General features: G+C 35.5%; 1 protein-coding gene across 27 annotated transcripts in view; it reads left to right on the top strand.

Moving 5' to 3' along the window:
* Window positions 1–22,898, top strand: part of CDC42BPA (CDC42 binding protein kinase alpha) — a 297,854-nt gene that overhangs the window by 138,232 nt on the left and 136,724 nt on the right. For all 27 annotated transcript variants that reach the window (XM_086345011.1, XM_086345012.1, XM_086345017.1 and 24 more), the window contains one exon: window positions 10,915–11,008. In XM_086345011.1, coding sequence (XP_086201137.1) covers window positions 10,915–11,008 — 94 coding nt within the window. The remainder of the gene's footprint in view (window positions 1–10,914; window positions 11,009–22,898) is intronic.

A 22,898-nucleotide genomic window follows, 5' to 3' on the forward strand; every position in this document is an offset into this window, starting at 1 on the left:
ATGGACAGGGAGGCCTGGCGTGCTGTGGTTCATGGGGTCGCAAAGAATCTGACATGACTGAGTGACTGAACTGAACTGAACCATCCTCCTCCTTCACATCCTCTTCCTCTAAGAAAGTGAAGTATCACAGATTTACTTGTTATATATTACTGGTGAAATAGTTTTCTTTTTATCACTAAGAAGGCTTTTGTTTTGCCTTGAAACTAATTTTGTATTGTAAAATACAAGTATACCAGGCTTTGGTAGGCATATCCCTCTGAATTTTTGCATCTTGTTTTTATGCTTTTCATTTTGAGCCTCTCTTTAGTATATGGCAGTTAGTTGTTCTACTTGCTGATCCAGGAAAAAAAATCTATGATGGTCATTAGTGATTATTTTTGTGCTTTAATTACTTGTTTCAAGAAATGTGTTGATTTTTACAATATGATTTTGGATTTATCAAAAGCAGTCAAGTGAGTAAGTGTAAGTTTTGAAACGGATTCTGAAGACAGAAGTGCCTAGATAACATAACAGTGTATAAATACATTTTAAAGTAATTTCATATTGTTTTAGTAGTACCATCTGAGAATTATTTGAAGAAACTTCAGCCAGAAGAATGCAAAATATGGCTAGCCATTTTCTTGCAAGTTGGTGGCTGATTTCATTGTAAAATAGAACATGCTGGGTTTTGGCTCAGTTGGTCTCACTTCTGCTTTGTGGTATCTGAAACCAGTACAGAGTTCTGATAGGTGTTAAGTGAACTTTGTGGAACATCATGAAATATTGATATATCTTACTCCATTATATAAAGTAGGAACCATTATGTTATCAACAAATATGACTATTGTGTGTATATAAAAAGTACAATATCATCATATACTTATTAAAAAGAAAAGTCTGTCAAACTATTTGATTACTCATTAGCATCTAATGTAAATAATTATATGGTATTTTAAAATAGATAAATTTTCCCATTACCTTGCTGTTTTCCCGCTATTTCTCATTATTTAATTTTAGCAGTAGAAATACTTTGGTTAATCTTAGATATATATTCAGTAACCCTAACACCAAGCACAATCTGTGGTACATAGTGATTATTCAGTTGTTAGCTGATTAAGGGATTAATAAAAACTGTAGAAGAAAATTGATTAGGTAAATGTTAGGGCTTTCCTGCAGCTCAGCTGGTAAAGAATCTGCCTGCAATGCAGGAGATCCTGGCTCGATTCCTGGGTCAGGAATATCCCCTGGAGAAGGAATAGGCTATTCACTCCAGTATTCCTGGGCTTCCCTGATGATTCAGACAGTGAAGAATACCCCTGCATTGCAGGAGACCTGGGTTCCATCCCTGGGTTGGGAAGATCCCCTGGAGAAGGGAAAGGCTACCCACTCCAGTGTTCCTGCCTGGAGAATCCCATGAACAGAGGAGCCTGGCAGGCTACATACAGTCCACAGGATTGCAGAGAGTGGCACGACTGAGCCACTTTCACTTTTAAGCATAAATAAGCCTTTATTCATAGTGCTAGGGCATGAGAGGCTTTCAAGGAATATACTGCTTGTTATGGAATGAGGATGTGTTCCCTCCACCCCCAGTTCATATGATGAAGCTCTTAGTCCCCAGTATGTCTTTAGGAAGTAATTAGGTTAGATGATGTCATTAAGATAGGGTCCTCATGATGGGATTAGTGAAAGAAGGTAGCAGAGTGTGCTCCCCTCTCCCCCAGCCTGTGAGCACACCAAGGAAAGGCTGTGTGAGGACACAGCTGGAGGGCAGTCATCTGCATGCCAGAAAAATAGTCCTAATTGCAAGCCGAACCCTGCTGGACGTTGATCTTGGACTTCCCAACCTCTTGCACTGTGAGAAAATAAATTTCCTTTGTTGAAGCCACCCAGTTTATGGTATTTATCATGGCAGCCCAAGCTGACTTAGACATTGCCTCAGGAAGGAAAGGGAGTTTTTATAGAGTTTAGCAAGTGAGGTCATGTGGAGGGAATATAGGAAAAGCTACCTCGTTTAATTGTGCTTTGCTTTATTATACGTCAATACACTATGCTTTTTGTAGATTGAAGGTTTATGGCAACCTTGCATTGGAAGATGATTGTTATCATTCTTAAGTAATAAAGCATTTTTAAATTCAAGTATGTACATTATTTTTTTAAGACATAATACTAGACTACAGCATAATGCTAGACTCACTAGACTACAGTATAGTGCAAACATAATTTTATATGCACTGGGAAACCAAAAACTTCATGTGACTTGCTTTATTGCTGATAAGCTTGATTGCAGTGGTCTGGAACCTAACCTGCAATATTTCTGAGGTGTACCTGTAGTGTCAAAGGCTGTTCTCAGAAGAGAAAGCAGTTATTCTGCAGTTTAGGAGCTGGCGATTGGCCAGTTGGGATTTCAACCAGAGGAGTGGAGGCAAAGATCATGGGCAAAAGGGAATGTGAGAAATGACTGAGCTGGGAGGGACAAGGTCATAGGAGGTCCACTGATGAAAGAAAATCGTATACCATTGACTGTTACACAGTTTTAGGTTCTTCTCCTTAGTGATATATTGTTTAAGTACTATGTAAATATGTGTTAAAATGATTATGTTAGTATATAACACAAAAATAAGGAGCATAAAATAATAAGCCCATAAATTTTCTCAAGGTAATTTTCAGGGTTGGGCCTTAAAAAAAAAAGCTTTTTATTTTGACACCATTTTAGATTCACAGGAAACTGCACTCAGTTCAAAAAGATCTCATGTACCTTTTACTCATTTTCCCCCTTTGTTCCATCTTACCCCATGCTTAATAAGGGGCTTCCCAGGTATTGCTGGTGGTAAAGAACCCACCTGCCAGTGCAGGAGACATAAGAGGCGTGCTTTTGATCCCTGGGTCTAGATCCCCTGGAGGAGGGCATGGCAACTCACTCCAGTATTCTTGCCTGGAGAATCCCCATGGATAGAGGAGCCTAGCAGGCTGTGGTCTGCAGGATCTTGAAGAGTCAGACATGACTGAAGCAACTTAGCATGCACACGCATATCGTGCTTATTGGGACTTTTCTTTCAGTGATACCGTGGGTAGTAATTTAATCCACATTTTATCATCCCTGGACTCCCTGTTCTTTTCTTCTTTTTCCCATAGTCTCTTTCCTATGTCTTGCTTCCACGTGCATATTAGAGTTTGGTCTGCTGGATTTGAATTTTTTTTTTAATTTTATTTTTAAATTTACAAATTGTATTAGTTTTGCCAAATTTCAAAATGAATCTGCCACAGGTATACATGTGTTCCCCATCCTGAACCTTCCTCCCTCCTCCCTCCCCATACCATCCCTCTGGGTTGTCCCAGTGCACTAGCCCCAAGCATCCAGTATCGTGCATCGAACCTGGACTGGCAACTCGTTTCATACATGATATTATACATGTTTCAATGCCATTGGATTTGAATATTTATTTCTGTAATTAGAAACGATTTTAATTTCATGGTAGACTTTCTTTGAGTTACACTATAGGTGTGAGTTGTCAGTTTCACTTGTTTCCTCTTGTTAATTGTATCTAGATGGTTTCTTGAAGGATACGGATCAATAAAAAGATTAGAATTTGGGCAGCCACTGTTGGGAAAGATAAGTTTGAGAACAGTTATCGACAGAATGTTATGAATAACTTTTTTCAGTTGTAAGCTTCAAATTAATATTCCTATTAAAAATTCAAATGTATGACTAACAAAGAGGCAGTTTGTGACATAATTTTACCAGTGTTGGTTTCCTTTTCTTTATTACTGATGTAATATGTATTTGACAAAATTATGATACAATTTTAATAAACATTTTAGTTGTAATGTTTTAATACAGCATGCTAATTTTTTTGTATATTGGTGTATAAAGAGGAGGAGTAGGAAGACCAGGAAATAAAAGCATTCATATGTGAGAGCCTACATCCCCAACCTGTATAAGTGATGAAAAGGAACCAGATGGGAGACACTGACATGATGTTGATGAAAGGAGAGACATGTGTCCTAAATGAGTAGTTAGTTCTCAGTAATCAATCCCTGTGCAATAATCCAATTGTGGTTTCTGGACTGGGGCTGAAGTACACATAGGTGCAACCTCTCTAGTTGATTTTGTTGTCCATCCAGGGTTGAAAATTGCTGTGTTGAAGGTTAACTAATGTTATTATATCCACATTTTACTATTATAGGAATAATATTTATAATAATCATGCTCTAGTACTGATAACCTAGTGAAATGTTAAAATAAGAGTGACCTATAGAATATTTCCCTTTAATATGGTCATTGTTTTGGGATGCTTTTTTATTCTTATAAAGAAGAATAATATAGAATAATTGTTAATTATATATATAACAGTTATATAAGTAATTGTTATACATAAAATATATCATTATAAATATTAATTTTGACTTAGAATTTTAAATAATATTGTTCTTTTTAAGTTAAATGTTTCAAGTCAAGTGTTCTTTTTAAGTCAAATAATACTTTTCCTTGGAGATAAAGAAAATTACAGATTACAGAAGCTTTAATTAATGATAAATGGTATGACTCATATTCAAATTAAGAAGAAATTTCTTATAAATGGAGTAATTCATCATATATTTTTTTTTGGTCTGATGTCCTTTGATCAGCATAAGGTTTTTGAGATTCATCCGATTTGATCTTTGCTTCTTGCTGAGTAGCCTTCCACTGACAGTTTATTTTTCTGACGGTTTATTCACCTACCTGCTGATGGTCATTTGAGTTTTTTCCAGTTTTGAACTGTTAATGTATATAGCTGCTATGAACAGTCTTTTACTTCACCTGGTTTTATGGAAGAGTGGTCCTTTACTTTTAATTGAATCCTGTTTAAACTGTTTTAGAAAATTTGAAAATTTTAAAGGCCATTTACCTTACTTTATGAAAATAGTAAAACCTTAACAACAAAACTTGACAAGGATAGTACAAGAAGAGAATGTTACATGAAACAATGTCACTTATGAATATAAAGGTAAGGTTTTAATAAAAATTGAATTCAGTAACATATATATTATATATTTTCAATGCTAAGATAAACTTAATATCTCTGAAAGTTTTTAATCACTTCTGAAATTATAGTAGTCAGTATGTTCTTTTAGTGGCATATGATTTACTAGTGTATCTTTATGATAGAATTCTAGACTCAGTGACTGGTGGCACATTAAAAACAAAAGTGTGACCATGTTGGTTTTATCCCAGGATGCAAGGAAGTTTCAACATTAAAAAATCTATTTGAGCGGAGGGAGGCTCATGAGTGAGAAGACATAACTGTAATTATGGCTGATTTGTGTTGTCATACAGCAGAAATCAACACAACATTGTAAAGCAATCTTCCTCCCATTAAAAATTTTTTAAAAATAAAGGGCCATGAAAAGAAGAAAAATCTATTTGTGTAATACACTGTATTAACAGGTTAAAGAAGAAAAACCATAAAAGAAAATACCAAAAATGACAACAGAATTGAATATCCATTCCTGATACTTTCAGCAATGTGAAAGTAGAAGGAAATTCTCTTAATATTGAGGTTCTACTAAAAATCTAAACCAAAGATCATATTTAATGGTGAAATATTAGAAACATGCCCATTAAGATTGGAAGCAAATTGAGAATGTTTCTATAAAGAAAGTCGTATTCACAATAAGTACGTAAGATTATTGATAACAAAAGATGGGTAAGCTCTCTGAAAAAATATTCAGTATTATTGAAGGACATAAAAGAAGACTTGTAACTAATATATAATGTGTCTATATACATTAAGTAAGATATAATGTGTCTATAGTGTTAATTGATACATGGATGGAAAAAGTCATATTGCAAAGATACCATTTCTCTTCAGATTACTCTGTAAAGTCATTGTGCTGTGCTCAGTTGCTAGGTCATGTCTGACTCTTTGCAACTCCATGGACTGTAGCCTGCTAGGCTCCCCTGTCCATGGGATTTTTCCAGGCAAGAATATGGGAGTGGGTTGTCATTTTCTTCTCCAGGGGATCTTCCCGACCCAGGGATTGAACCTGTGTCTCACGGATTGAACCTGTGTCTCCCGCATTGACGGGCGGATTCTTTACCACTGTTGCACCCTGGAAGCCCAAAGTCATTGTGATTCCCATCAAAATCTCAATATGTTTTATAGAGCTTACTAAGCTAATTCTAGCATTTATCTGGAAGAGCCATGGCAATTTAAAAACATGATCTACTGGTATAGAGAGGTCATATAGAGCTGTCACGATAAAGACAGTGTGATATTAGTCTAAGTATAGGCATGTAGATAGGGCAGCCCTACCTCTGTTTGCCTATGACAGTTCCAGTTCATGCCTGTTGTCCTGTTAATAGGCTCCCTTTTGTTCCAAAGACTGTTCATTGAAATTACATGGGAAGTCCTGAAATAGATCCACTTGATTTATGACCTCGGTGCTATTAAGAATCAGTGGTAAAAGGATGTCATTCAATAAATGGTATTGGGACAAAAAGAAATATAGTGTGGCCTTTATCTCACACAAAATAAAAATTAATTCCAGGGAGAATAAAGACTTGAAATGAAAAATAAAACTTTTAAAAGAAAATATAGGACACTGTCTTGATGACTCCTGGGAGGAGAAGATAAGGGAGCTACCTTAGGACAAAAAAGGCAAATTTTGAGAGTAGAATGGTGGTTGACAGGGACTGAGGGTATGGGAAACAGGGAGAACTTGGTAAAAGTGTACAGACTTTAAGTTTTAGGATGTACAAGATCCAAGGAGCTAATGTATAGCATGACAATGATAGTTGATAATATCTTTTTGCCAGGAGGGTAGAACATAAGTGTTCGCACACAAAAAAAGTAAATATATTCGATGAGATGATGAATGTGTTAACTAAATGGTGAAGATCCTTTCACAATGTTGTGTATATCAAATTAATTATCATTTTGTACACTTATAAATGTATTGCAGTATTGCTTGTCAATTCTGTCCCTGTAAAGCTGAAAAAAGACAAAAAAATGATAAATTATAAGGCTACATTATCATTAAATGCTTTTTTATGAATAAGAAAGATCCATTAAACAATATGGGAGAACAAGCCCACATGCTGGGAGAACAGATTTCTAACACATGTAGGTAAATTTGAGGAAACAAAATTCCTGAAGATAAACCAAAAACAAACAGTACACATACAATATAAAAAAAGGCATAACATTTTAATTAGCATTTCATTGAAGAAAAATCTAAGATGACCATTCAGTTCAGTTCAGTCACTCAGCCTTGTCCAGCTCTTTGCAACCCCATGGACTGCAGCACACCAGGCCTCCCTGTTGATCACAAACAAAAGTCTTAATTTTAATAGTAATCCTGCTAGTAAAATTAAAAACATACTTGTCTTTTCATAGCAATTCCACTTCTAGATAGTGTGGGGAAATGTTCCTATATGAGTTTAAGAGGTATTTGTAAAAAACATTCATCTCAGAATTTTGGGTAATAGCAAAATAAAAATCTAAAACAACCTAAAATTGTTGGGAATAATTTAAATTCTATAATCTGGAAAATTGATAAGTAAATTACATGTATGAAAATATTCCATATAGCATTTAAAATAATGAACTAAAACAATATGTGTCAACATGGATAAATTTTAAAAACATAGTATTAGATTAAAACCAAGTTTCAAAAGGATACACACAGTTTAATATCAATTATAAAGTTTAAAGACATTCAGGAAAGTATATAGTCAATGATTGCATATACATGTACTAATAAAGTATTCATGGATATCAGATCAGATCAGATCAGTTGCTCAGTCGTGTCCGACTCTTTGCAACCCCATGAAACCCAGCACGCCAGGCCTCCCTGTCCATCACCAACTCCCGGAGTTCACTCAGACTCAGGTCCATCGAGTTGGTGATGCCATCCAGCCATCTCATCCTCTGTCATCCCCTTCTCTTCTTGCCCCCAATCCCTCCCAGCATCAAAGTCTTTTCCAATGAGTCAACTCTTCACATGAGGTGGCCAAAGTACTGGAATTTCGGCTTCAGCATCATTCCTTCCAAAGAAATCCCAGGACTGATCTCCTTCACAATGGACTGGTTGGATCTCCTTGCAGTCCAAGGGACTCTCAAGAGTCTTCTCCAACACCACAGTTCAAAAGCATCAATTCTTCGGCGCTCAGCCTTCTTCACAGTCCAACTCTCACATCCATACATGACCACAGGAAGAACCATAGCCTTGACTAGACGGACCTTTGTTGGCAAAGTAACGTCTCTGCTTTTGAATATGCTATCTAGGTTGGTCATAACTTTCCCTCCAAGGAGTAAGCGTCTTTTAATTTCATGGCTGCAGTCACCATCTGCAGTGATTTTGGAGCCCAGAAAAATAAAGTCTGACAGTGTTTCCACTGTTTCTCCATCTATTTCCCATGAAGTGATGGGACCAGATGCCATGATCTTCGTTTTCTGAATGTTGAGCTTTAAGCCAACTTTTTCACTCTCCACTTTCACTTTCATCAAGAGGCTTTTTAGTTCCTCTTCACTTTCTGCCATAAGGGTGTTGTCATCTGCATATCTGAGGTTATTGATATTTCTCCCGGCAATCTTGAGTCCAGCTTGTGTTTCTTCCAATCCAGCGTTTCTCATGATGTACTCTGCATAGAAGTTAAATTAGCAGGGTGACAATATACAGCCTTGACATACTCCTTTTCCTATTTGGAACCAGTCTGTTGTTCCATGTCCAGTTCTAACTCTTGCTTCCTGACCTGCATACACATTTCTCAAGAGGCAGATCAGGTGGTCTGGTATTCCCATCTCTTTCAGAATTTTCCACAGTTTATTGTGATCCACACAGTCAAAGGCTTTGACATAGTCAATAAAGCAGAAATAGATGCTTTTCTGGAACTCTCTTGCTTTTTCCATGATCCAGCAGATGTTGGCAATTTGATCTCTGGTTCCTCTGCCTTTTCTAAAACCAGCTTGAACATCAGGAAGTTCACAGTTCACGTATTGCTGAAGCCTGGCTTGGAGACTTTTGAGCATTGCTTTACTAGCGTGTGAGATGAGTGCAATTGTGCGGTAGTTTGAGCAGTTTTTGGCATTGCCTTTCTTTGGGATTGGAATGAAAACTGACCTTTTCCAGTCCTGTGGCCACTGCTGAGTTTTCCAAATTTGCTGGCATATTGAGTGCAGCACTTTCACAGCATCGTCATTCAGGATTTGGAATAGCTCAACTGGAATTCCATCACCTCCACTAGCTTTGTTCGTAGTGATGCTTTCTAAGGCCCACTTGACTTCACATTCCAGGATGTCTGGTTCTAGGTCAGTGTGGATATATAGTAAACACCAAATTCAGGATTGTGGTTGCTAACCTCTGGGGAGTGGAGGAAGAGGATGATATCAGGAAGGGAAATGAGATACTAGAGGAGTATCAATACTATCTATAATGCCTTGTTAAATATTTTCCATTTCATTAATTATTATAAATATATAATTTATTTCTCCTAGGTTTTAATAGTTCCTATTTTCCTTATAACTGAAAATATTATTGATGTTTATAAATTCTGTCTTTATAATTTCTTTTGTCTTCTTTAAAATCTGAGAAATCTGCCAGTAGCAGTTATGTATAATGATTATATAGCTTTAATGTTTTTAAAAATAAAGAATAAAGTACAGTTTTCCCTGCATCAGAATATGGTTTAGGTAATATCTAAGGTTCCTTCTAGCACTAAAGTGTACTTTTTTAGTGTTTTCCAAACAGCAGAAAATCTTTTCTTAATATAGCATTTCTGACAGTCAAGGTTGTAAGTTCAAATATTGAGGATTATGAAACCCGTTTCCCATCCAGGTTGTTGTTTTTAGTCTGTCTATCTGCCTGTCTATATTAAGCAATCAGCTAATACAGGGGTCAGAAAACTTTTTCTATAAAGGGCTAGGTAGGAAAAATGTTCGACTTGGAAGGCCATAGTCAGAACTGCTCAGCTCTGCCCTTGTAGTGGGATACCTGCCACAGAGTTTTGCAATACTGTAAAAACAAATGCCAAAACTGGAGTGATAGAGCTTGTTATTAATTATATTTGGATATCTTACGAGGCTTGACTTAACATCTGTAAATAGCTTTATATAATGTAGATCACTATTAAGTAGTAGTTTCAGTTGTTTTCCAAATCAGTTTTATGAAACAGTTGTTTTTGTGTAATGACCTGCAGTAACTGAGTATTTATCTACATTTATGTTCAGGGTCTAGGAAGTATATTTTTTCCTGTTCAATTTCATGGGTTAGAATCAAGTGATTACGACTCTTCTTTGTATGCAGAAAGTAGGCCTACCGTAGTCACATTGGAAACTGTGCATATCTTAAGGAAGCAGGGTAAGGCTAATGTAGCCTGAGAATTACCAAGCACTTTTTATCTCCAGAGCACTGAAACTGCAGATGTTTAAGAAAGTTTTAATACGAACCAGAGAGAGGATTTGAACCCATAAAATAACTAAGAAATATGTGTTCATAGAGTAGTAATTCTGAAAAAACTTGAGATTTTCAGACAAAAATGGTTATCTTACCAAGTTGTTGAGTCGCTAAGTCGTGTCCGACTCTTTGCAACCCAGTGAACTGCAGCACGCCAGGCTTCCCTGTCTTCACTGTTTTCTCCTGGAGTTTGCTCACTCATGTCCATTGAGTCAGTGTTGCCATCCAACCATCTCATCTTCTGTCTCCCTCATCTCCTCCTGCCCTCAGTCTTTCCCAGTTTTTTCCAATGTGTTAGCTCTTTGCCTGTGTCAGGTAGCCAAAGTATTGGAGCTTCAGCATCAGTCCTTCAAATGAATATCCAGGGTTGATTCCCTTTAGGATTAATTGGTTTGATCTTCTTGCTGTCCAGGGGACTTTTAAGAGTCTTTTCCATCTTACCAAGTAACTGATTGTATTTATTTTTTCCAACTAAAAATTGAATGTGTCTGTTTTTTTCAGAGACATCAAACCTGACAATATATTGATGGATATGAATGGACATATTCGGTTAGCAGATTTTGGTTCATGTCTGAAGCTGATGGAAGATGGAACGGTAAATAAAGATAAATCTTAAACTGTTATACCCTTCCTCCTTGTTTCCTTTATCTGTTTTAGAATCCTTCTGTTTATATTATCTATCAAATATCCTTCTATCCATTTGTCTTTCTGTGCTTTACTTCCTTCCACTTAGGCATGCTTACTCATAATAGGGCTTGTCTATAAATTCACGCACCATTTTCTACTGCTTATATTAATGATTTTAAGATTGATAATACTATGCCTTTTTTGAGACTCTTGTTTGTTTCTTCTTTAGCGTAACTTATTTTCACAGTTCCAGAGGACTGAAGAAAATAAATCCCAGAGGGAAAAAGAAAAGATGTGACTCCTTCACTTTCATTTCTCTTCTCTTTCTTTACTAGTTGTCTAGTTTTCCTGAGGGATAGTGTATAACAAGTGAATGTTTTTTATCAGAAAATCCTCTAAGTTTTATGTTACCATTTGCTTTATTTCTGCTAACCTTCAGTTCAGTTCAGTCACTCAGTCGTGTCCGATTCTTTGAGACCCCATGGACTGCAGCACACGAGGCTTCCTTGTCCATCACCAACTCCCGGAGCTTGCTCAAACTCACATCCATCAAATCAGTGATGCCATCCAACCATCTCATCCTCTGTTGTCCCCTAGACCCCTCCATTATATTCTCTCAATTACTTAGTGGTTTACATGCCTCAATTTTATTCCATGTTTGTAGTAGTAGTAGTAATATTAATTTCCTGGTTGTATAGTAGATGTCCAAATATATATCATTTTAATTGGTAGGAACTTTTTGAAAAGTAGTTTAGTATAATACATTCCAAAGGCCATAAAAACATCCCATTATTCTGGACTAGTCATTTGACTTTTGAGAATTTACCCTAAGCAGATAACTTAGAAACTGGCAACCCACTCCAGTACTCTTGCCTGGAAAATCTCCTGGATGGAGGAGCATGGCAGGCTACAATCCATGGGGTTGCAAAGAGTTGGACACAACTGAGTGACTTCACTTTTCTTTCTAAATTACTTGTAATACCTACTTCAATGTAAATGCTATGTAAATAATTGCCAGCATGTAACAAATTCATTTTGCCTTTTGGAACTTTCTGGAAATTTAAAAAAAAAAAACAAACTTTTGATCCCTGATTGGTTGAATCTGCAAATGTGTAACCAGGAGACATGGAGGGCCAACTTTATAAGAACATCTGAGAATTACCAAATAATAAATTTTATCCATTTGAAAATCAAACAGATTACTTGAAATCAAGTAGTGCTGGAGGAGACACAGTGCTAGGGGACATTGGACTATTAGCTCTGGAGAGCTAGTTAAGATGTTTGTTACATGTAAGTCTTACCCTAAAACTATCTAGCAGCCTAAATCCAAGTCCTGGTAAAATCAACAGAGTGTGAAAGTGGTCCTCCAAATGAAGAGGCTTGAGATTAATCTTTGTTGTTGTTGTTCAGTCACTAAGTCATGTCTGACTCTTCTGCAACCCCATGGACTGTAGCCCATCAGGCTCCTCTGTCCATGGGATTCTCCAGGCAAGAACAGTGGAGTGGGTTGCCATTTCCTTCTCCAAGGGATCTTCCTGACCCAGAGATTGAACCCACATCTCCTGCATTGGCAGGCAGATTCTTTAATACTCAGCCACCTGGGAATCACAAGATGAATCTTATGTTTTTTATAAATCTGCCCTTAAAGAATAAACTGTAAGCTGTCCCAGATTCAAGTTAGTATTTTTTTAACTGCTTAAAGAATTAATATTCTTCAGAGGAAGATGGAAGAATTCATATTCTGTACAATGTCTTATTGACAGTGACCAGCATTCAGTAAAAAATCACTAGACCAAAAATAAATAGTGGGTAACTTAAGTGATTGTGATACAGAATTTAAAAATAAAAGTAGTCAGTAGAAACCTGGGTAGCACAGATGTTGGATTTGCCAGACATAGACTAATGAAACTATCATAAATACGTTCAAAAGAAGATATTAGTCTTAGTAATTACACAGACAAGGAGTGTCAGCAGAAAAGTAAATCAAGTGAATCTTTTTATAATTTGATAATTATTAATAGAAATAAAAAGTTCGTAAGAAGTTAATGGTGGGTTAGAAATGAAAAAAGAAAAAGCCAGTGAATTTGAAGATAGATTGAGAGAGATCAAGCAATCTGAAGAACAGAGAGAAAAAGATTGAAGCAAAATTAATATAGGGGGCCTAGGGATGCATATAATTAGAAGCCCTAGAAAAAGATGAGATAATAATAGAAAACATTTGTAGAATTGATGGCTCAAGCTATTACATATGATGAAAAACAGATTTAAGAATCCTGGTATATTTCAAGGTTATGAAAAGAACTGTGCCTGGCCACATCACAATTAAACTACTGAAAATTAAAGATAAAAAAATTGGGAAGCAGCTAGAAGGAGAAAACCATACATACTGTGGGAAAATGGTAAGAATAACCACTGACCTTTCGTGAGAAATCACAGCATGATATCTTTAAAGTCCTGAAAGAAGAAAAAAAGTCTCTAAACCAAGAATTCTATATCGAATAAAAATACTCTTCAAAATGAAGACCTTTTCAGATAAGTGAAAGAGGCCTGGATGCTAAAGGATGTCCACTACAAAGGAGACAGTTCCATTTGGATACTTAGATCTGTATGATAAAGAATATCAGATACGATAAATAAGATTTATAGGATAAGAATAAAGAAAAAAGACTATACTAATCTTTCTAAGTTTACATAAGAGACATCTGATTAATAAAAATAAATGTAATGTGGATTTTATGACATAGGTGGAAATAAAAGATACAGCAATATCACACAAACACTGTAAAACCAGTGTATATAATTATTCTGCTCTAAGGTAACTGCATGTGTATGAAGTATAAAGTGGGAAGTAGATAGTGCTGGGGATGCCACGAGAGGGAGAGAAATAGCATGGTGGTTTTGCTGAGTTGAGAAAACACAGATTAAAGTCAGGGAGGCTGTGGCACCATAAAGCTGTGGTCCATAACTCTGGAGAGGAGAGAGATACACTGAAACAGAATTCCAGGGGAACGGGTAGTGTTTCCCCAGTCCTGCGTGTTATAAGCGCCTTAGATTCAAAGCTGGGACTCCTCTGGAGTCTGTTGTTCAGCTCTCCAAATTCCTGTGCATTCCAGAACGCATTGAGTGCTATTTCTGTCTGTATGTGTTTCCCTTGATCTGATTTATTCCTGAAATTCTGTAGAGTCAGAAATTCTTTCTAGTCATTCATTTTTTATTAATCATCTCCAAATAGTTTTTCTTGACATAATAGCATGTTGGTCCTCCATTAAGAAAGTTATAATGAAGGAATCTTCTTTTTTACTTATTTATTTTTATCAAGTGATGTTTACATATTTTAGGAAAACTTATCACAAAAACAGCATTCCTTTGTCCTAGGTCCTTCTCACCTCCAAGTCTCTTTTTCTACAGACAGACACATACAAATCCTTCAGCTCTTTATTCTGTTGTTTCTTTTATTTATTTTTTATTATTGTATTCATACTACTGTCTCTTGTTATTTAGTTTTATATATTATCTACTAATTTCCCACCATGAAAGATGAGGATTCAGATCTCTTACACCTATCTCAACCAATCCTTACATATCCTGTCTTCCCCGTGTTGTAATTATCACATAGTCTTTCATTAAATCCTGTTCAGTTTTTTAAAAATACTTATACAAATATTATTTACGACTGTGCCATGCTATTTATTTTATTTGTTTTAATTACATTTCTTTTCTTGAATAGCTCTTTGTTTTCCCCGGAGTAAGTGACTCATTTGCTTTGCTTAGTTTTCTGTATAAATCTCACTTTGTTGTTGTGTCCAACTCTTTGCGACCCTATGGACTGCAAAGTGCCAGGCTTCCCTGTCCCTTACTACCTCCCTGAGTTTACCCAAGCTCATGTCCATTGAGTTGGTGTTGCTACTAACCATCTCATCCTCTACTGGCCTCTTCTCTTTTTGCCCTCAATCTTTCCCAGTATCACGGTCTTTTCCAGTGAATTGGCTCTTCACATCATGTGGCCAAAGTATTGGAGCTGCAGCATCAGTCCTTTCAATGAATATTCAGGGTTGTTTCTTTTAGGATTGACAGGTTTTTGATATCCTTGCTGTCTACGGGAATCTCCAGAATCTTCTCCAGCACCACAGTTTGAAAGCATCAACTCTTTGGCACGCAGCCTTCTCACTAGTTTATCCCCAAACTCTCTACTACATTTAGGAAATTGAGCAATTCCTTTCTTTCTCAGACACAATGAATAACTTAGTGACTCTCTTGTCTGGAGGCTTGCATACTCTGATTCTAGTCTGTAGGCCCACTGTCCAATAGGCCTACTATACAACTGTCATCCTAGAATTACCTTTTCTCATCATCATGGAATTTAATGTGTTGCTTTCTAGTATTGGATCCTCTGTTTTCTAGATCTATCTGTGTCTTTCTTCTTGTTTAGTGGTAGTTAAGCAAGAGAGTTCCAGGAAAACATCTATTTCTGCTTTATTGACTATGCCAAAGCCTTTGACTGTGTGGATCACAATAAACTGTGGAAAATTCTGAAAGAGATGGGAATACCAGACAACCTGACCTGCCTCTTGAGAAAGCTATATGTAGGTCAGGAAGCAACAGTTAGAACTGGACATGGAAAAACAGACTGGTTCCAAATAGGAAAAAGAGTACATCAAGGCTGTATATTGTCACCCTGCTAATTTAACTTCTATGCAGAGTACATCATGAGAAATGCTGGGCTGGAAGAAGCACAAGCTGGAATCAAGATTGCCGGGAGAAATATCAATAACCTCAGATATGCAGATGACACCAGCCTTATGGCAGAAAGTGAAGAGGAACTCAAAAGCCTCTTGATGAAAGTGAAAGTGGAGAGTGAAAAAGTTGGCTTAAAGCTCAACATGCAGAAAACGAAGATCATGGCATCTGGTCCCATCACTTCATGGGAAATAGATGGGGAAACAGTGTGAGACTTTATTTTTCTGGGCTCCAAAATCACTGCAGATGGTGACTGCAGCCATGAAATTAAAAGATGCTTACTCCTTGGAAGGAAAGTTATGACCAACCTAGATAGCATATTCAAAAGCAGAGACATTACTTTGCCAACAAAGGTTCGTCTAGTCAAGGCTATGGTTTTTCCTGTGATCATGTATGGATGTGAGAGTTGGACTGTGAAGAAGGCTGAGCGCCGAAGAATTGATGCTTTTGAACTGTGGTGTTGGAGAAGACTCTTGAGAGTCCCTTGGACTGCAAGGAGATCCAACCAGTCCATTGTGAAGAAGATCAGCCCTGGGATTTCTTTGGAAGGAATGATGCTAAAGCTGAAACTCCAGTACTTTGGCCACCTCATGCAAAGAGTTGACTCATTGGAAAAGACTCTGATGCTGGAAGGGATTGGGGGCAGGAGGAGAAGGGGATGACAGAGGATGAGATGGCTGGATGGCATCACCGACTCGATGGACCTGAGTCTGAGTGAACTCCGGGAGTTGGTGATGGACAGGGAGGCCTGGCGTGCTGCGATTCATGGGGTCGCAAAGAGTCGGACACAACTGAGCGACTGAACTGAACCTCAGAAAGGTTCCATTGGAAGTAAATATTTCATAATCCTGCATGTCTGAAAAATGCCTTCATTTGTATTCTTATACTTGATGAATAATTTTTATAGACTGGACATAATGTTATAGATTTGAACTTACTCTTCTCTTAGAATTTAGAAGACACTGCGTTGTCTTCTAATTTACTGTTGAGGCATCTGATGCCATCCTAATTATCAAAGCTTCTGTTATACTCTTCCCCCCTTATTTGGAAGCCTTTAGGATGTTATGTTTATTTCTGGTGTTCTGAAATGTTGTGATTATATAATTTTGTATGGATCATTATTTATTACCTGGATAGTTGCTTCAATTTTAACCTTTCCCAAAGTTTGTGAGTTTCTGTATTAACTTTCAGCTTGCTTTTTGTTTCTCACATTGAAGTCAAAATTAAACCATTTTAATCTATGTATTTATAAGAAGTCAGTTTTTGTGTGGGGATGTCTTGCTGTAATTCTTTTTCTTTCTCTGAAATTGTTTTGGATGTTCTTGGCCATTTGTTTTTCCATATGACTGTTAGGATTATATTATTGGTTTATATACATACAGACACAGATAAACACCCCTTCACATATACAAGCTTGAAGACCTTCACTGAATTTAGAGTTTAATTTTGGGAAAACTTTGTCTGTAACTTGCAATCTTCCCATCTATGGATATGGTTTCTGTCTTCATTGTTTTAGGTTTATCTTATTTGTGTAAAGTTTTATAATTATGTTCAGGTAAAGGTAAATTATGTAAAGGTAACTTCATTACTTTTATTTGTTAAATTTGCTCCTAGATACCTTGTGGAGTTTTTTGTTTTGGGGCTATTATAAATGGATAACTTAAAATTTTGCATTTTAATAGTTTGTTGCTCTTCTTTAGGACCACAGTTGATTTTTGTATGTGTATTCATCCTGAAACAAGCAAGCTTGCTAAGCTTTTTTTTATTAGTTCAAAACAATTTATAGATCCTATATGTATATTTTTCTATATAGACAATCTTATAATCTGCAAATAATGACCAGCTTTGTGTTTTGTCCTTTCCAGTCCTTACATTTATACTTTGCTGTACTTTTTTTCCTGTCATGCCGTCAGTGATCTTCAGCACAGTATTAATGTTGTAGTAATTAGGAGCTTCTTTGCGTTGTTCCTAGCTTTATTGGTGTTTTCCCTGTAGCTTTAAATTAAGTAGTATATTTGCTGTAAGCTTTTGGTATGTATTCTTCATCAGATTAAGGAAATTTCTGTTTCTGATTGCCATGTAATGGTTGTTAATGTTGTACATTCAAATCATTTTTCTGCATCTATTGAGTGTTTTTCCTGTTATATGATGAGTGACATAGATTGTCCAGTGTTAAAGCATACATTCTTTGAATGTAAATGTAACTTTATCATCAAGTTATATTGCTTGCTCTATTTGACCAAATTGCTAGATTGACCATGCTAAAATTTTATATTGAATTATTATCTGAGATTCATATCTGACATTGATTATATCTGAGTTTGCAGTATAATTTTCCTTCTCAAATTTTCTTGTCTGCCTTCTTTTGTATTTAGGTTGTTTTAGCCTTATAAAATGAACAAGGTAGCCATGTCCCCCACCCTTACCCATTTTGGATCTAGAACAGTTCTTATAATACTGGGATTATCTGTTTCTTATGTAATTGGTGGAACTCACTTTAAATCACCTTTGCTTCAGTGAGGTTTTGTTTTCTTCTTATTTTGTTTGTTTTCCAGGTAGATTTTATACTATTGATTCAAACTTTTTAATGGTTATAGGTCTCTTTGGTTTTCTATTTCTTCCTGAGTCAGTTTTGGTAAGTTACATTTTTTTTCTATGAAAATTATCTATTTTCTCTGAGTTTTATTTGTATAAAATTGTTCAGATTGTACTCTTTCTAATTTTAAAATCTCAATTACATGCGTATTTCACCCCTTTCTTCATTCCTAGTATTATTTATGCTTAACTTTTTCTTTGTAAGTTTTGACCTAGAGCATTTTACTAAATATTTTCCAGCTTTAGTTAGAATTCTTCTGTGGACCATTAATTATTTAGATGTGTGCCTTTTAGTATTCATAGTACAATATTTACTTATTTGGTGTTTATAGAAAGTTTTCTTTTACTGAAGAGTGGATCTATTTGTTAGCAGTTTTTTAGCATTTGTCAAGATTATGTTTTGATTCCTCATGGGCCAGTTCTTTTAACTGTTACATATTTGTTTGAAATTATGAATCTTTTTCTAACTTTTGGTTACAGATTTCTGTAATAAGATTAAAATTGTAAACTTTGTTGTTCAAAATTTTAGTATTCTTACTACCTTTATTTCTTTCTGATCTACTTATTATTTAAAAATCCTTACTATGATGTTGAATTTCTTCATTTTCCCTTGTAATTTTCACAGCTCTTTTGTAGCTGTGTTGTTAGTTACGCATTATTTAGGATTGCTCTTCCATGATTAAAAATCATAATAATCATCTTGGCCTTAGAATCTAGTTTGACTGATAATTAATACAGCTCCCTTAGCTTTCTTTTGTTTAGCATATGCCTGGCATATCTTTCCATCCTTTTTCTTAAAAAACATTTCTTAGTTTCTATGTCTAGGTGCATTAAATAGATTATTGCTGATTTTTCAAAAAATTTTTTATTTTGGTATTGTTATCTAGTGTGATAATGGTGCTTTTTGATAGGTGAACTTAATAATTTATGAATTTCATTATTAATTTGTTTGTATTTCTTTCTAGTATCTTGTACTATTTTACTATAAATTTTGCTTATTTGTTTGTATCATGCTTCCTACCCCCTTTCCTACTTTTTGTTGGCTGGGTCAAATTTGTTTTTATTTCTTTTTTTTTTCCTTTTTGGAAGTTACACATTCTATTTCAAATATTTTGATGTTTATCTTAAAAATTTTATCATTTATCATTTATGTAAAATCTAGTTTTCCCCATATTCCTAATCAAAGAAAAAAACTTAGTTTATCTTACATCATATACAAAAATTAGCTCAAAATGAATCAAAATCCTAAGTGTAAGAGTTAAAACTTACATTTAATGGGCAGAGGGAGAAGTTTTATGGTAATGGATTTGGCAGTGATTTCTTGGATATGACAGAAGACAATATGCAACAACAAAAATAGATGAGTAGACTACATCATCATTAAAAATTGCTATGCATCAAAAGATACAGTTGTTATAGTGAAACGGCAGCCTATACAGTGGGAGAAAATAGTTGCAAATTGTATGTCTGACAAGAGATAATTATCCAGAATATGTAAAGAATTCCTGCAACTCAATAACAGACTAACAACCCAGTTCAAAATACACAAAGGATTTGAAGTGATGTTTCTCCTAAGAAGAGAGACGAATGACTCCACATCACTAGTCAATGCGGAAATGCACATCAAAACCTCTGAGATACTGCTTCATACCATTAGGATGGCTACTAAAAAAAAAATAATAACAAGTTTTGATAAAGTTGTGGGGAAATTGGAATCTTTGTGCACTGCTGATGGAGATGTAAAATGCTGTAGCCACTGTGGAAAACAGTGTAACAGTTCTTCAAAAAGCTGAAAATAAAATTACCCTATGATCTAGCAGTTCCACTTTTGTGTACATATTCCACAGAAGTTAAAGCGGAGTCTCAAAGAGATATTTGTTCACCCATGTTCACAGCACCATTATTCACAAAAGTCAAGGGATGTCAGCAAGTCAGGTGTCCACTATTGGATGAATGGGAAAAAAAATGTGGTATATCCATACATTGGAACGTTATTCAGCTTTAAAAGAACATCCTGATCCATCCTACAACATGGATAGACCTTTTAAAAAACATGCCAAGTGATATACACCAGACACAAATGAACAGATTGTTGTACAGTTTCACTTGTATAAAGTACCTAGAGTAGTCAAATTCATAGCAGCTGTAGTGGTGGTTGCTAGGGTCTGGGAGGAGAAGGGGATGGGGGAGTTATTATTTAATAGATTTTCAGTTTTGTAAGATGAAAAGAGTTTTATAAATGGATGGTGGTGATGGTTGCACAGCAGTGTAAATGTACTTAATGTCACCAAACTATACATTTGGAAATGGTTATGATGGTAAATTTTATGTCATGGGTATTTTACCACAATTGAAAACAATAATTAAAAAATAAATAAGAAATAAAAAATAGAAAACCAAGAAACTCAGAACATTTTAATCCTAATCACTCCCTAAGTAACTTGTTGTTTTCTGGTATTTGAGTTCCATCTTATTTTTCATCTTTTGAGTAGTTATTCCTTCCTCCTCCTCCCCCATCTCCTATTTCTATTGCTCCTGCTCATCTTCATCTTCCTCTTTATTGCCCTGTTTCTCCTTTTCTTCATCATTAGTTTATCCAGTTAATCACCATTTAGGTGCATGTTAAAGTTTACTACTATCTTTGTTCACAGTTGCCTCTAGTGTCACATTCTTTTCTCTGGATTATGTTTCTTGATTCTGAAGTATATCCTTTAGTACTCCTGTTTAACTAAAAGAGTCTATACGTGGTAGTTCACTCACTCTTTGTATGAAAATATCTTTATTTAATCCTCATTCCTGTTTTATAATTTAGGTGGGTGGGGAATATAATATTGACCATTACTTTGTTTCATCACTTTGAAAAATACAATTCCATTTTCTTCTAACCGTCACATTAGCATTAATAATTCTTGTCTAATCATCATTTCTTGGGTAGAAAATCTCTTTTTATTCCATAGGTTTTTAGAATCTCTTACCTTTGGTGCTCTGTAGTTTAACAAAGTGTACAGATGTGGATCCAATTTTATTTCTTCATATCTTTTATGTCAACAACTAGTTTTTTCCATTCTAGGACTTTGTTTTTTTCAGCTTTTTCATATGCTTTAGATTTTTTGTTATCTAATAATTTTAAACATACTTATTTTATGACATGGAATTGATAATTTTTTGAGGTCTGATTGTGTTGTTTGTTTGGATTTCTGGCTTTTGCTCATAAATGGAATGTTTCCTCATTTAGTTATATTATTGGATTCTGAACTCATCTTTTAGTGAATTGTTATGTGTGAGAATTATATGAGGCCAAGTTTGAGCATGTATCCTCCAGGTAGTTTTGAATCTGTTATGAGAAGCTTTCTAGGGGCACCTAAGCTGATGCCAGTATTATGCCAGTTTCTTGGCTTGAGAATTTCTGAATCACAGAAGTCCTGTGCATTAGAATCCCAAATGGTGGGACTATGTGACCTAAAAGTTATGAATTTCTAAAGGAGTGAATTTTTTTTTCATATATGTCACTGTCTTTCTCTGCTGAATGGCACATTTTGTAATTCACCTTTTTACTTACAATATACCCTTTAGGCCTGGAGAAGGGAATGGCTACCCACTCCAGTATTTGTGCCAGGAGAATTCCATGGGCAGAGTAGTCTGGCGGGCTACAATTCTTGGGGTCACAAAGAGTCAGACACGACTAAGCGAATGGCTGACTGACTAACACACACACGCACACACACCTTTTAGGATAAAGATTATATGGGGCAGGCTTTTACTTCAAACCTCAAGTAAGCACAGGATCTTTCTTCTTGACCTTATGTATATGTTAAAAGTTAAGTACCTAGAAAATGAACACAATTTCCCAACTGCACTCCTGCTCTAATGCTTATTGCCCTGGTTTCCAATCATTTCTTGATTACATATATCTAAGAATGTCTCTTTATTTAAAGGCTTATTTATATATACATTTAGAAAATGGTTGTTATATTTTATCTAGTATTTTTAAGAGTTTTCAAGAATTTTCAAGTTACTTAATCTCAGTATTGCCAAAGAAGTCTGTTCTAATAATTATTAAGAATGGTACTTTAGGAAATTCAGAATATTAACCATTATTTTATCTTGAGAATGTTCATTTCTTGGTATGTTCTCTAAAAACATATATAAAACTAATTTTCTTTTATTTTGGAATACCTTAAAAGATATGTGCCCAGGATCTGTTTTTAGCTGTTGTTTTCTTAGTTATATCTGCTGCTGCTGCTGCTGCTAAGTCGCTTCAGTCGTGTTCGACTCTGTGCGACCCCATAGATAGCAGCCCACCAGGCTCCCCCATCCCTGGGATTCTCCAGGCAAGAACACTGGAGTGGGTTGCCACCTTGCCATAATTGTATGTTCTCTGTTTAGACTCAGTGTTTTGAATAATATTTTTCCCCTTTTATAATTTTTTAAATAAATAGTTTGCAGGACATTATTAGCATTTATTTAGTTAGATTATCTTTAAAATGTTTTAAACTAATCTCCAAGCTGCTTATAATAGTAGCCAG

Source organism: Bos grunniens, chromosome 16 (assembly GCF_055505025.1).
Source record: "Bos grunniens cultivar Pamir isolate PY7600 chromosome 16, Bosgru_T2T1.0, whole genome shotgun sequence".
NCBI classification, from domain to species: domain Eukaryota; kingdom Metazoa; phylum Chordata; class Mammalia; order Artiodactyla; family Bovidae; genus Bos; species Bos grunniens.